Genomic DNA, 12,828 nt, shown 5'->3' on the forward strand with positions numbered 1-12,828 from the left:
CGAAACTTGAAGTCAAGCCAAGGCAATAAATATTTCCAAGTACTGCTCAGCAATGGGACACCAGATTTGATGAGCGACTGGTCCTTCCACCCCACGGCACCGAGTGCTTTCCACAAACACGCCCTCCCTGCACCGCGGCATTTCCAATATAATCTCACCACAAAGCAGATTAGCGATTATGACCATGAGCCAGCACTGGGCCCTTGTGGCCAGGAAGGCCAATGGTACCTGGGGTGGGTTAGAAGGGGGTGGTCAGTAGGTCAGAGAGGTTCTCCTGCCCCTCTGCTCTGCCCTGGGGAGACCACACCTGGAATATTGTGTCCAGTTCTGGCCCCTCAGTTCCAGAAGGACAGGGAACTGCTGGAGAGAGTCCAGCGCAGCCACCAAGATGCTGAAGGGAGTGGAGCATCTCCCGTGTGAGGAAAGGCTGAGGGAGCTGGGGCTCTGGAGCTGGAGAAGAGGAGACTGAGGGGGGACTCATTCATGTTTACAGATATCTAAAGGGTGAGTGTCAGGAGGATGGAGCCAGGCTCTTCTCGGTGACAACCAGTGATAGGACAAGGGGTAATGGGTTCAAACCGGAACACAGGAGGTTCCACTTAAACTTGGGAAGAAACTTCTTCCTGATGAGGGTGTCAGAGCCTGGCCCAGGCTGCCCAGGGAGGCTGTGGAGTCTCCTTCTCTGCAGACATTCAAACCCGCCTGGACACCTTCCTGTGGAACCTCAGCTGGGTGTTCCTGCTCCATGGGGGGATTGCACTGGATGAGCTTTCCAGGGCCCTTCCAACCCCCTGTGATTCTGTGAAATTACTGAGCGATAACAGTTTCAGTGACAGAGGTAAAAATACTTCCCTGGTACTTCTGGTCAGCTGATTTCCAAGGAATTCTTTACACCAATAAAGGACAAAACAAGCCATTAAACGTCATTTCCCAGGATTAACACGGGGCTCTGCCTCTCTTACATAAGAGGATTCCGACATTCCCCCCACGCATTAGGAGGAAATCATTTCCACAAACCTAAAACTTTAGGGCTTAGTTATTTCCTGATAGTTCAGTGGTTTTAGAGGAAATAAACTGGATGTTAATCCTCTTGCGTTTAAGGAGCAGCGCCAGCAAAGTCTGCCGCATGAACATCAGGGCAAACCTGGCGTATAACCAAAGCAAAGCTGTTATACCGGCAATGAAACCTTAAAAAGAGGGGGGACGTTTAAGCAGTTTGGATGTTCTTGTTTCTGTCTATTTGAGTAAAATCTGTGTTAAACGATATAAAAATCCCCCCACGTCTCCAGCTTTTTCACACAATTGGGATACTTATCAGCACGTTGACCTACAGGGAGTTCAAATTATGTGTCAACGGTTTGATGATTTGTTTCTTAACGATGTCAGGAAAAGAAGAAACAACCCACACCGTGCACCCCGTGCTCAGCTGGGGACAAAGCTGGTGGGACACTGGCTGCCAAACAGAATGAACCAGCCCCAATTTCCACCCCAGTTATCATTTGGTTGTGATCTTCCAAAAAGCCTTGCAAGGAAAAGGGAAACTTATATCACAACAGGCACTTCTGATTTTTGTTTTAATTCAATACAGTGATTTTCCTGCCCAAACTCACTCAGTTTTAAGCCGGACGCTGCTCCCCCATGTGCTGCTTTTTCCAGAATCCAAACTGCACGTCGAGACACTACACACAGTACATTAACCTAAAGACTGGCTACAACTACACCAACTATTCAAGCAACACAAGGCTTTCAAACAGGCTTTCCTTACTAAATCAGGCACCGAACCACCCAGTAATCCAAGATGATACTTACTTCATTTGGTTATCTCTAAGTTAACTTCGTTAAAACAAAACAAAACAAAACAAAAGCACAGTTGCGCACCCATCAGGTCATTTTTTTCCCTTTGGATACCGAGAATTAAAACTGGTTTAATTATTTAGATTCACCCAGCCAACTGATCTGATAAGTTAAGAAAGAGCTATTTGCAGATCTTTTAAGATGTGCTCAACTGCAGATCAAACACCTCAGGCCACAGTTTCAGTTTCTTTTTGGGAACCTCTGTCAGACAAGAGATGCCCCCAATGACTCCCATGGTGTTCACAAAACATTTAAGAGGAGCATCCAGATTAAAAACAGGCTTAACTTTGCCACACAACCTCAGTGACACCGGAAAATTCGGACAAACGAGTTGAAAGTCACTGCTCTAGAGCAAAAAAATGCTTTCTACCCTAATGTTATTTCCACTAACAACTTAATTTGATAAACTACATCGCTGTATCAAACAGTAATTAAGCAGCCACTTCAGATGGAATTTTTTCTCTCATCTGTTCTTTCATCAAGATGAAAGGAGGCTTTTTTTAGCTAAGAACTGGTGCACATGGTGCTGCTCCCCCAGGTCCACCCTGGACCACACCACAGCATCTCCACATCCAACAGGGACCGGAGAAGATGTCCTGATGCTGTGGATGGGGAGGACACCAACCAAGGCCACCAAAGGCCCAGCCCAGGCTGGTCACAGTGTCACCCCCAACCAGCACATCCCGCTTTGTCACCCGAGCACGAAGAGCCAACGAAGCCTTTGAAAGGGCGAACAGATGGATCCTGCAAAACGGGTCCCAAACCGCACGTTGTGTCCTCGCCCGCATGTTAAAACAGCCCTTAATGGGAGAGACACAATTCAAATCCCTAAACATAATGGCCTACATTGAATTGCTCTCAAAGTACAACTGCGAGACAATCCGAGTCCAATGGACATTTATTTCTCGCTAAATGTTTTATCAAAAAAAAAAAAACCTCTGGCAAAGGCAATAGGGACATTGCAGTAGAAACTCAACACTAAATAATTCCTTTATGTTCTTCACATTCAAAGCTTGATGTACAGGCTAAACCACCGAGTATCAATGGTTGTTTTTCAGAGTGATCGCTGGCAACGACTGCGCAGATCGCCCAGCTTGGATCTTTACAATTCAAAATGGCCTTCAGCGTTATCACAGCAAAACTGGTCCATGATGTGTATCTCAAAGAACATTTGATTACCAGGAGGAAAACAACACCAGAATGTTCCAACCATTCACTTTTTATTTCCAAGACATGCAATCTTTATTCATATTTGCACTACAAAGAAGTGAAATGTCTAACGGCCAAGCCTAAAAACGTGTGGGTTTGTAGTGAGGTGGGTGAAGAAGGGAGCTCGGATTTTCATTTAAATGACTACGGTGTTTAGTCTATGATGCATCTTGAGTTGAAAACTTCTGAAAGTGTTTTTATGTAAACCTGTGATGATCTGGAGACAGTTACTGAATGTTGGAAATCTGCAAGCCAGGAATGCGAGATGGAGTAAATATCACGTCTTCCAGGTGCTTGATTGTTTCCCAGATAAGTGGTTTATTAAAAAAAAAAATACAAATCCAGCTTCCAGTTCTTTATTTCCTATTGTGAATAAGCTTCATAAATCAACCCAGGTCTGGAATCACCCAGGTTGTGTCTCACAGCTGCCCGGGAGCAGAGCTTGCAGCACCCGTGTGAAATCACAGCCGGAAGGCACAGCAGAACCCAGACGTGACCAACACACCCCGAAAAACAAACACTTTGGGCTCTGCGGGGCCCGAGTTTGCCAAGCGGGGCCAGAGGTTGCTGAGCAGGGCCAGAGGTTGCCAAGTGGGGCCAGAGTCTGCCGAGCAGGGCCAGCTCTGCCCAGGCCGGTGCCCGGCGGCTGCAACCAGGGAGGGAGCCCTTGGAAAGGCCGAGTTTCTCCTCCCCTGTCTGACACGCTCTTCAGCCTCAACAGATCTACACTATATATATATTTATAGTCTGACGAAGGACGGGAGGCCTGCCCTGGCCCCACTTCACCCGAGAAGCCCGGGGCAGTCTATGAACGCTCAGGGTTGCGGGGCATTCTGGGTGACTTTGATGGGAGTTTCTATAGCTCCCCCATGATATTTAAGAGTCAAAAGCAGACGTGCTCCAACCTCAGCTGGGCAAACAAGCTCCTGCCTGGCCGATAAAGTTCTAAATAACATCCAGCACACGAGGGAAGCGTTCCCATGTCTTCAGTTAGAAGTGTACAGGGAGCAAATTAGAAAGAAGCTAAACATCTGCGCATCTCCACAGACAGTTATTAATTAGCATGCGCAATCAGCAGAATACGAAGCATTACAAGGCAGAGTCTGCTACGCAGCCCGGTTGGAGCCGAGGCCAGCGCCAGCCCCAGGCACGTTACATGCCCGAAGACACGTTCCTGCTACCAGGGATTATCTGCCGCGGGTTACGGCCCCGTACTTGTGCTGTGACAGAAGGAGCAAACTCCTAATCCTGCTCTCTGCTACAGTTTTTATTGTGTATTCCCATTCCTCATACTTATTTCCTTTGCAGTGTGTTATAAATCCACCTTTCTCCGTCACGTCGCACAAGAGTTTTTCCAAGCTGGCGATTTCGGGTTAGGGTCTTACTAGGCTGGGTTTGTAAGAATGCATGTTCTTCATTTCCAACGCAGTGGATTCAAGAGAACTTCAGTAACAGATAATTCACATCATCACATTAACCTTGCTGATTGCGTTCGCCGCCTATTTGAAATAACACTTCATTATCATGCAGATGGAAACGATGCATTTCTAGACACCAAAAACCAGAATACTTCTGTATAGGCTCCACAATCCATATTCATAAGACACCAGCTGTTAGCCTGATTGTATTTATTACCAAAAGTCAGTAATGAAACAGCACCGAAGTAGAACACAATAACAATCAATATTCAAGTGTACTGCGTTCCGGTAGAGCTGGAATTCAAGCTTTACATTTTTTATGCAGGTCACTGAAGAGATACAGTGATCCAGAGCTTAAAGAAACCAACTTTGTACTTGTATCTCAGGAAAATAACTGCCAATGGCTCCAACTACACAAACTACACACTGTTCAGCAAGTGAAGAGTGACATGGGATGGGGAGTAAGCACACTGGTGATTTTCAATTTGAAGAAGTTGCATTCAATTGATAGCAACCAACAGTTGATGAAAAATTACAGGCTTGAGAAACGTACATACTGAAAAGCAGCTTCAAGAGAGTGGTTTTTAGGTAGCTATGAAAGCAGGTTTTAAAGCTCACTGTCAAACCCAGAGCTGCGTCCAACCACCTCGGCGTGCTTCGCAAACGAAATGACGGTTCCACGGAGGAACATTGAACACGCTGCATTGCACGTGACAAAAAAAGCACGGTGACGGACGCTTGAGCAAAAGATTACTACGGTTGTATTCCATAGTGAAAACTACACCAAATGAACTACGTGCAATCCCTTTGCATCTCAAACAGCAGCACTGAGCCTGTACGCTGGTTTTTTAACAGCCAGTATGGAAATATTAACATAAACCCGGCATCCCTTGACCTGCTGCACCCACAGCGGCAATTCCCTGTTCTTCCTTGCAGTCTCCTTGATACCACACAGCCAACCCCCCTGCCTGCAATACCCCTTTTGCATCAAAAATGTACACTCCTGCTCTTACAAAACCTGCCGAACTTGGGAGGCCGCCCATGGTATTCAACCACTGCTGGTGCGTCCCCCGGAGCGGCTCCCGTTCCCACCGCGACCCGCAGAGGGCCTGAAAACCATTCACTTAACACTGCTTCAAATACCAATGAGCAACCGAGAAGATGAATTCCTCAGGATTCTGGTTTTGGTGACGGTGTAGCCGATCTATACGGTCTGTAATCTTCCTACTGCATTTTCCCCTCACCTTCCGTTCAGCAGACCTAAATAAAGAATTTACTCTCAAATACAAAGAGCTCATGTTTTTCTTAATCCAAACCCAGTACTCTCAGGAATACTATTGCTTTGAAGAAGAAAATTGTTCCCATTCGGGGAACAAGATGTGATTTAACAAACAGCCCATGAATGCGACAAGATATTTCTCAAAAGGAAGCATCATGAATTAAAAAGAACAACAAGAAGGGACCCAAAAGACCTTAAAACAGAGCAACAATCAAAACCAGAGTAACTTTTCCAGCTGTCAATTAAAATATAACAAGGATTGTGTATTCAAAGATTTTTTTTTTTGAAGAATTATCAGCTGAAAAGTATCTTGAAGCAGATGTTCCAACAATAAAGGAGCATAGTGCATAGCAAGTTATACAAGCACATCTTGCTCAGTCCGAGTGAATGTGTCGTTGACCTGAAACGGGGACACAGGTGACACCACCCATGCCACCCGCTTTGCCACCAGCTCCAGGTGCCACTGCCCTTACTCTGCGCTATCCTATGGGTCCCTCCTGAGACGTTAAGGACCGGCACATGGAGGAGAACGGCTCTCCTGAAGGAACAAAACAGTACAAATTAAAACCACGGTGTTAAACAGCACAGCAGCAAAACCCACACGAGGCCTCGTTATCATTTGAAACGAAGACGCCGAGGAAGAATAGAATAATTAGAGCGCATTGATGGTGAAATCATTAACACAGCACTCATCGCAGTCAAGTTTAAACAAAGAAGTACGTGAAAGGGAAAGGCGATACGCTTTATGCCAAGAATAATGTTTATGTAAGATTAATATGAGAAAGAAGATTATAAGTTACAAACACGCACTAATACCCATCGCTTGCAAGAGCTTGATATTGCTCTGCATCCACACATCTGGGGTGCGAGCGACCAGTGTTTTGCACAGGGTGGCTCTCAAGCCGCTGCAGGACACACCATTGCCACTGCCAGCGCTTTAGAGAAATAGCAGCCTCCAGCAGAAAGCATTTCGTGTTCAATTTTCTCTTTCAGGACGGCACATCTGTCTTCTGCCCAGCTCCATGAAACCAGGATACCCTCCGCATTCATTAGAGCAACCCGGTGCGTTTTGGGGTTTTCTTGGTGGGCTAAAATGAATCGAACTTTACCTCTCCGGTGTAAAAACGGAGCGGTTCCCACACCCCATGGAGCAGGGAGGGCACTCTGAACACCAGCAGCCCGTACCTAAGGCACATGAAGAAGCACCAGCTCCTCAGCCAGCAAACACCAGCTCCACCAGTGAGCCGGCCCACCGCCAGACACACAGGGAATTAGGGGAATGCCCTTCCTGCAAGAGGAAAAGTTATCCCAGCGTGTACTCCGATCTCTGCTTTACCACGGCACATTTAGAATTGCATCTGACTTTGCAAACCAGCCTCGGAGTGTGGGGCGCCCTCCTCTCTGCCTTAATCACCAAACATGCAAATGTTGACCCCCACACGGGGGTTTCGTACCTACCTCGAGCACAAGAGAAAATGGAAATGAATCTCATATACTCAGTTGGAGTATTGTGTCTCGAGCGCTGAATCGTGATCTGAGTCACTGTATTTGGCATCACTGTTTTCATTTATCCTGCTTCAGAAAAGGGACCCCCGCGCACAAGTTCTAAACGTTTCCATTCATTCCTGTCGGTAAGGGAGATATTAGGGATTGATCACCATGCAACTTCACAATCACGTGAGAAAATGCAACCAGCAATAAGGTGTCTTCTTGTAAACTTGGACTACATTTGATCAGGAGAGCATTTGGCAAGAAAAGGCCTCAGTAGCTTCAAGATCCTCAAGTCCCAAAAGAGCATGATGTGATTTAGTGAAAGATACCGGCTCCAAAAGAATTCACCTGGTATTGAGAACTTGAGAGCGCTACATCCACTGTCAGTCATCTCATTCTCTGTATTAACGCACCGTAATTCAAATAAAGCAATGGATCTGAAGTAGTTAGAGATGTTGTGTCAAAAGGTCACAGACTACAGCTGAGCACACATGGGGTGGCAAACGAGCATCAGCTTTGGGTTGGGATGTATTCTATGCATTTTCAGATGGACACGAGCTGGGAAGTCCTCCACGAGCCCCAGCTGGGAGAAAAGCCACCCGAGGACAAGGTGACACCTTTGGGCAGGGAAACCGGGCTGGAATGACAAATAAACACCCCAACCGCAGGAAAAGCTCCAGCCATGACTGTAGAGTCAGCTATGAAACACACACACACAAACCCAGGGTTTAACAGCTTCAGGAGCACCGAGACTATTAAAAATACATTGACTCTGAAGGGGACCTTTCATCATTTTCAATCTTGCTGTTTTTTTTTTTCCTAAAATCAGTTTTGACGCAATAGAGCCAAGGTACATTCTCTCAATAATCAAGGGCCAAAACTATGCGCTCTGGACGCGTTTCTCAGGCGGCTGAGCTACACGGCTCTGCCCATTTCTTCCCAGATCCTACTTACAGTGGCCACGAAACCACAATAATTGCCACAGAGTAGCTGTATTCATCAAAGCTCCTTAGTTTGGAAGGAAAACACATTCCTTCCTACACAGTATCTGGCAACTCAGGCTGCAGAAGGAAGAACTTGCAGACTACCAGTAATTTTTCTTACTCTAAGTCTGCAGCCTGGTTTTGATGTATTTTGGCTACCATGCTGCTACGAAGGAAGAAGCATTCAAAGCTATATTTACGAGTATTTTAGCAAGCAGGCTCGCCTGCACACACAAACATCTTCCCAGCTTAATCTGAATGCCATATGCCAACGGGTGGGTACCGTCAGAGGATGAACTTAGCACCCAAAGACAATGCATGTGACTAAAGCAAAACGCTTTGTTTTTTCCTTAACAGAAATCACAGAACCCGCAGCAGTGCCAGCTGGTTGCAAGGTTAACGTTCTAATCCAAGTACCAGCGGCCAGGGAAGGTCCTGGAGCCACCGCACAGCCATCGTTCGGATGCATGTAAGCAGGCGATTAGCTCCAAACCAGCACTTACCGACGTGTGGCTAAAATACAAATGCGCTCATTAGGATGAGCCAGCCCACGGTAGCACGCGTGCTCATCCATACAAATACCGCATCGTGCAAAACGCCTTATTTCTCTAAACTGCTGTTTTGCCCATCTGATTGAGATGATGATGAGTTATACAGAAATAAAGGTACGGTTGTAATCTCAAACGGCAACTGGAACGAAGTGACAACTTAACTTTTATTCAGATAACCCAGCATCAATCCAGAGAGCTTGAGGTCGCGCCCTTCTACAAACTCTGCTCCATCCGTCCCTATCGATACCAGAAAGGAAGACTTTCCAGATTTTCCTTGCCTCGGGTATAACTGCGACACCCACGATGCACCCAGGTCTTGTCCTCCCCCTCCTCAGCGAGCCAGGACAGAGAAACACAGCGAACAACAAATCTCTTCATCAACAAAATGGTCCATCACTTGTGATGCGCGCTCAACAGATGGCGTTCAAATTAACATTCATATCTTTCGAGTGTCTTATCAAACAAGGCTAAACAGCATCTTGAAATTTCCCATTTTACATTTTCTGTGAGCTTGCTAGAAGTATCACAGACAGATTTTTACTGCTGTCAACTAAAGCTGTCGCTGCCTCTAATGAAGGACTATCAAACTATGTGAAATAAAGCAGTTCGGTCCCCAAAACGCTGCTCCGGGCCACGGGGACAGAGCCAGCTCCTAAACAACAAGCCACCCTTACAGTATGTTTTAAAATACTGTATTTAAGGATACTAACACAGAAAACTAATGTAATAATCATCTGATGATAAGCTGGCAGTGTGTTCCACTATGGGAAAAACCGCTGGATCTGAAGCTTCAATGTGATTTGTTCTAAAAGTTATATAAAAACCAGCATAAAGCTGCTAGTTCTCTTTATACAGCTCAAGCCAGCGTGCAGTTTACGAGCTCAGGATGACGGTGCTAAACAGCGCAGGTCTTTGCGAGACTCCAGCAGTGGTTTCCTTCTGTTGAGGAAACCATTCCCGTATTTGAGCTGTTACGAACCCCAGGAGAATCCTGCTCTTCTCTTTCTGCAGCTACAGGGCCGCACAACACTCAGCAAGAGCCTTTTTCAGAGTGCACTGACGCCTTGGCTGAAAATCTACCTGAAAATCCACTACACCAGAACACTCACATTGATTAAACCAACGGGTTAACCGTCAAAAACTAACAGACTTTCTTCTAAAAAGCAACTAGACGGCATTTATTTGTGCACTCAATATTTCAGTTCTGAACAGCAGCTTTAACCAACTTGCTGGAATCAGTCTTTTTGATGTTCTGGACCCATTTCCCACTTCATATTGGGAACTTCTCATGAACATCATCTGGCTCTGGCTGTTTTCTACTACTCATTATCACCTTTTTCTAAAATCTTTCCTGCCAGCTTTAGCTCAACAACTGGATTAATCTCTCTGTTATGGAAAGTCCCAGTACAGGAATACCCCTGTTTCCCTCCATGGTAAACACAAGAAATCCCTTTGATCTTCTAACTAAAGTTTCTTCTTCCACAAGCTCTTTCTAAGATAAATTTATTATTGTCTTCTATCTTAAACAATTTATCCCTCCACTTGTTTTTATCCCCTTATTTCACACTTAACTGGTAGCAGTTTGTTCTTTTCTATTTTCTTCATTCAGGCAGGGTTTCCAATTTAGGAAATAAAGACATCTTTCAAAGCCTCCCTGGCTTCTGTAAGCGCTTCTGGGAGGTGTGGGTTTGGTTTTAGGTCTGGTTTTGGTTGGGATTTTTTGTTGTAATTTGCTAACAGGCGATATGCACCAGGACCAGCTGCTCAGTTTCTATATAAAAATGACTTTTCATTAGTAGGAATACCTGATTTAAAATCTGTATCACCTTAAGCCAAACAGTAACCTTGCATTTACAAAAGAAATACAAGACAGGGGTTAAAGAAACCATATAGGAAATATCACAGACTTCAGTCATGGATATACTGGTATCAGTTGGGATTCAGGGAAAAGCAGTTTTACCCAAGACAGCTTCTTTATAACACACCAAGCTCACACCTGGATTGTCTGACCAGGAAAGCGGTAAATCTGAAGCTCATTACAGTGTGAATCATTAGCTCCTGTGACTGCAGGTACCACTATTTAGCATTAACCTGACATTTGACAGGCATGTTGATAAAGAAGACTGTACCACAGTGATCTGATATCATTAGTTAATTGAAGTTTACTCAAAATTAATCCAAATCTACGGAACAAAATCACCCGGAGTTGGTTCTCGGTGTTTCTCTTTGGCAAATTAGAAGCCAAGGGGATGCAGCAATGGGGTTCCCGCCAGATGCGCTCCCACCCCCCCAGTCCTGACCACACTCAGCCCACTCTAAGAAATTCTTCACACAAATACCATGTAAAATCCATGTAAAACACCACATCGTGGACCCCGCACTCCCGTGGCAGCCGCTGCCCCACCGGCGGGGACCGGGACTCTCCACAGGGGATCACCCGGGATCTCCGTTCGGCCCCGTGGGGCGACCGCCAAGCCCCACGCGGGTGTCGCACCCACGGAACACCCGGAACAACGATGTGAAACCACCGGCCCCCTCCTCCCCCGGCTGCGCGGGTGCCGTGGCCGCCGGGGGCAGCAGCCGGGAACCGAACACTCGACCCACCGGGACAGCGGCGCCCCCGGGCTCCAGCCGCAGCACCAGCGGCTCCCCGGAGTCCAGCCCGCTGCCGGCGGCCCCGACGGGCCGGGGGAACGAGCGCCGCCCGCCAGCGCCGCCCCGGGGCCGCAACGGGACTCCGGGAGCCCCACGCGGTAGCGGGGCCGCCCCGTTCGGCGGAAGCGCCCTCCGGGAGCCGAGGAAACTTTCCCAACCGGCACCCACCCCCTCGTTCCCCGGGTCCCGCCGCCTGCGGGCGGGTGCTCCCGCACCCCTCCGCGGCCCTCCCGCCGCCCCGCAGGGCGCCGGCGCGCCGGGGCCTACCCGCGGCCGAGCTCGGCGGCGGGGCGGGCCGCGGGTCCGGCGGGGCCTGCGGCGGCCGGCTCACCTGGGCGCACGGTCTTGAGGCGCACGGGTTCCCTGAAGTGCCGGACGACGGCCAGCGTGTCGCGGTGCGTGAGGCCGCTGACGGGGGTGCCGTTCACCTCCAGCAGCACGTCGCCCGGAGCCGGCGCTTTCCCCGAGAGCAGCACGGGGCCCGGCGCGCCCTCGCCGCCCGGCAGCAGGCGGCCCGCCAGGTAGGGGAACTCGCCGCGCTCGGCGCCGCCGCGCAGGAGGTCGGGGTCCGGGCCCGCCGGGCCGCCCCAGGACACCACGCACTCCTGCACCTTGCTCAGCCAGTGCCGCTTCTTCCGCAGCGTCTTGGACATGCCGCACCACGGGGCGCCGCTGCCCGCCCCGCCGCCACCGCCGCTCCCTCCCCGGCCGCGGCTGCCGCCCGACTGCCGCCCCGCCGCGGCGGCGCCCCGCCCCGCCCCGCCGCGCGCGCCCCCGGCCACGCCCCCCCGCCGCGCGCTCCCGCTCCCGCCACGCCCCGGTGGCCGGCGCTGGCCACGCCCCCTCCGGCCGCCGCGCCACCGGCCCCGCGGGGCGGGGCTTGTGCCGTGATGGACAGCGCGGCCGCCAGACCCGCGCTCGGGACCGGGACATGGGACCCGGGACAGGGACCATCGGGGCGGTCCCGGCTGGAGCGCGGGGTTTCAGAGCTGGGCTGAGCACACCGGGCAGGGCAGGGCTCGAACCGCCGGCTACAGCTCCCATGACGACATTTTTTCCAAAGGAAAACGCAAATCCGGCGTGTTTGCCCTTCCCGGGAGCGCGGTGCCGAAATCTGCAGGGACAGGAGCTGCGCTCGGTGGTCCGTGTGGGTCCCTTCCCACTCAGGACATTCCATTACATAAACCTATTCTATTCTATTCTATTCTATTCTATTCTATTCTATTCTATTCTATTCTATCCTATCCTATCCTATCCTATCCTATCCTATATTCCATTCCATATTCTATTCTATTTTCTCCCCTTCCCTTCCCTTCCCTTCCCTTCCCTTCCCTTCCCTTCCCTTCCCTTCCCTTCCCTTCCCTTCCCTTCCCTTCCCTTCCCTTCCC

General features: G+C 49.1%; 1 protein-coding gene across 2 annotated transcripts in view; it reads right to left on the reverse strand.

Annotated features, from left to right (window-relative positions):
* The window catches only part of MAGI3 (membrane associated guanylate kinase, WW and PDZ domain containing 3), a 56,610-nt gene extending 44,450 nt beyond the window's left edge, over nt 1-12,160 (reverse strand). For both annotated transcript variants that reach the window (XM_065854716.2, XM_065854717.2), the window contains exon 1: nt 11,772-12,160. In XM_065854716.2, coding sequence (XP_065710788.1) covers nt 11,772-12,093 — 322 coding nt within the window. In that variant the 5' untranslated portion in view covers nt 12,094-12,160. The remainder of the gene's footprint in view (nt 1-11,771) is intronic.
* Nucleotides 12,161-12,828: the final 668 nt, after the last annotated feature.

This window comes from Patagioenas fasciata, chromosome 21 (genome assembly GCF_037038585.1).
Source record: "Patagioenas fasciata isolate bPatFas1 chromosome 21, bPatFas1.hap1, whole genome shotgun sequence".
Taxonomy (NCBI): Eukaryota; Metazoa; Chordata; class Aves; order Columbiformes; family Columbidae; genus Patagioenas; species Patagioenas fasciata.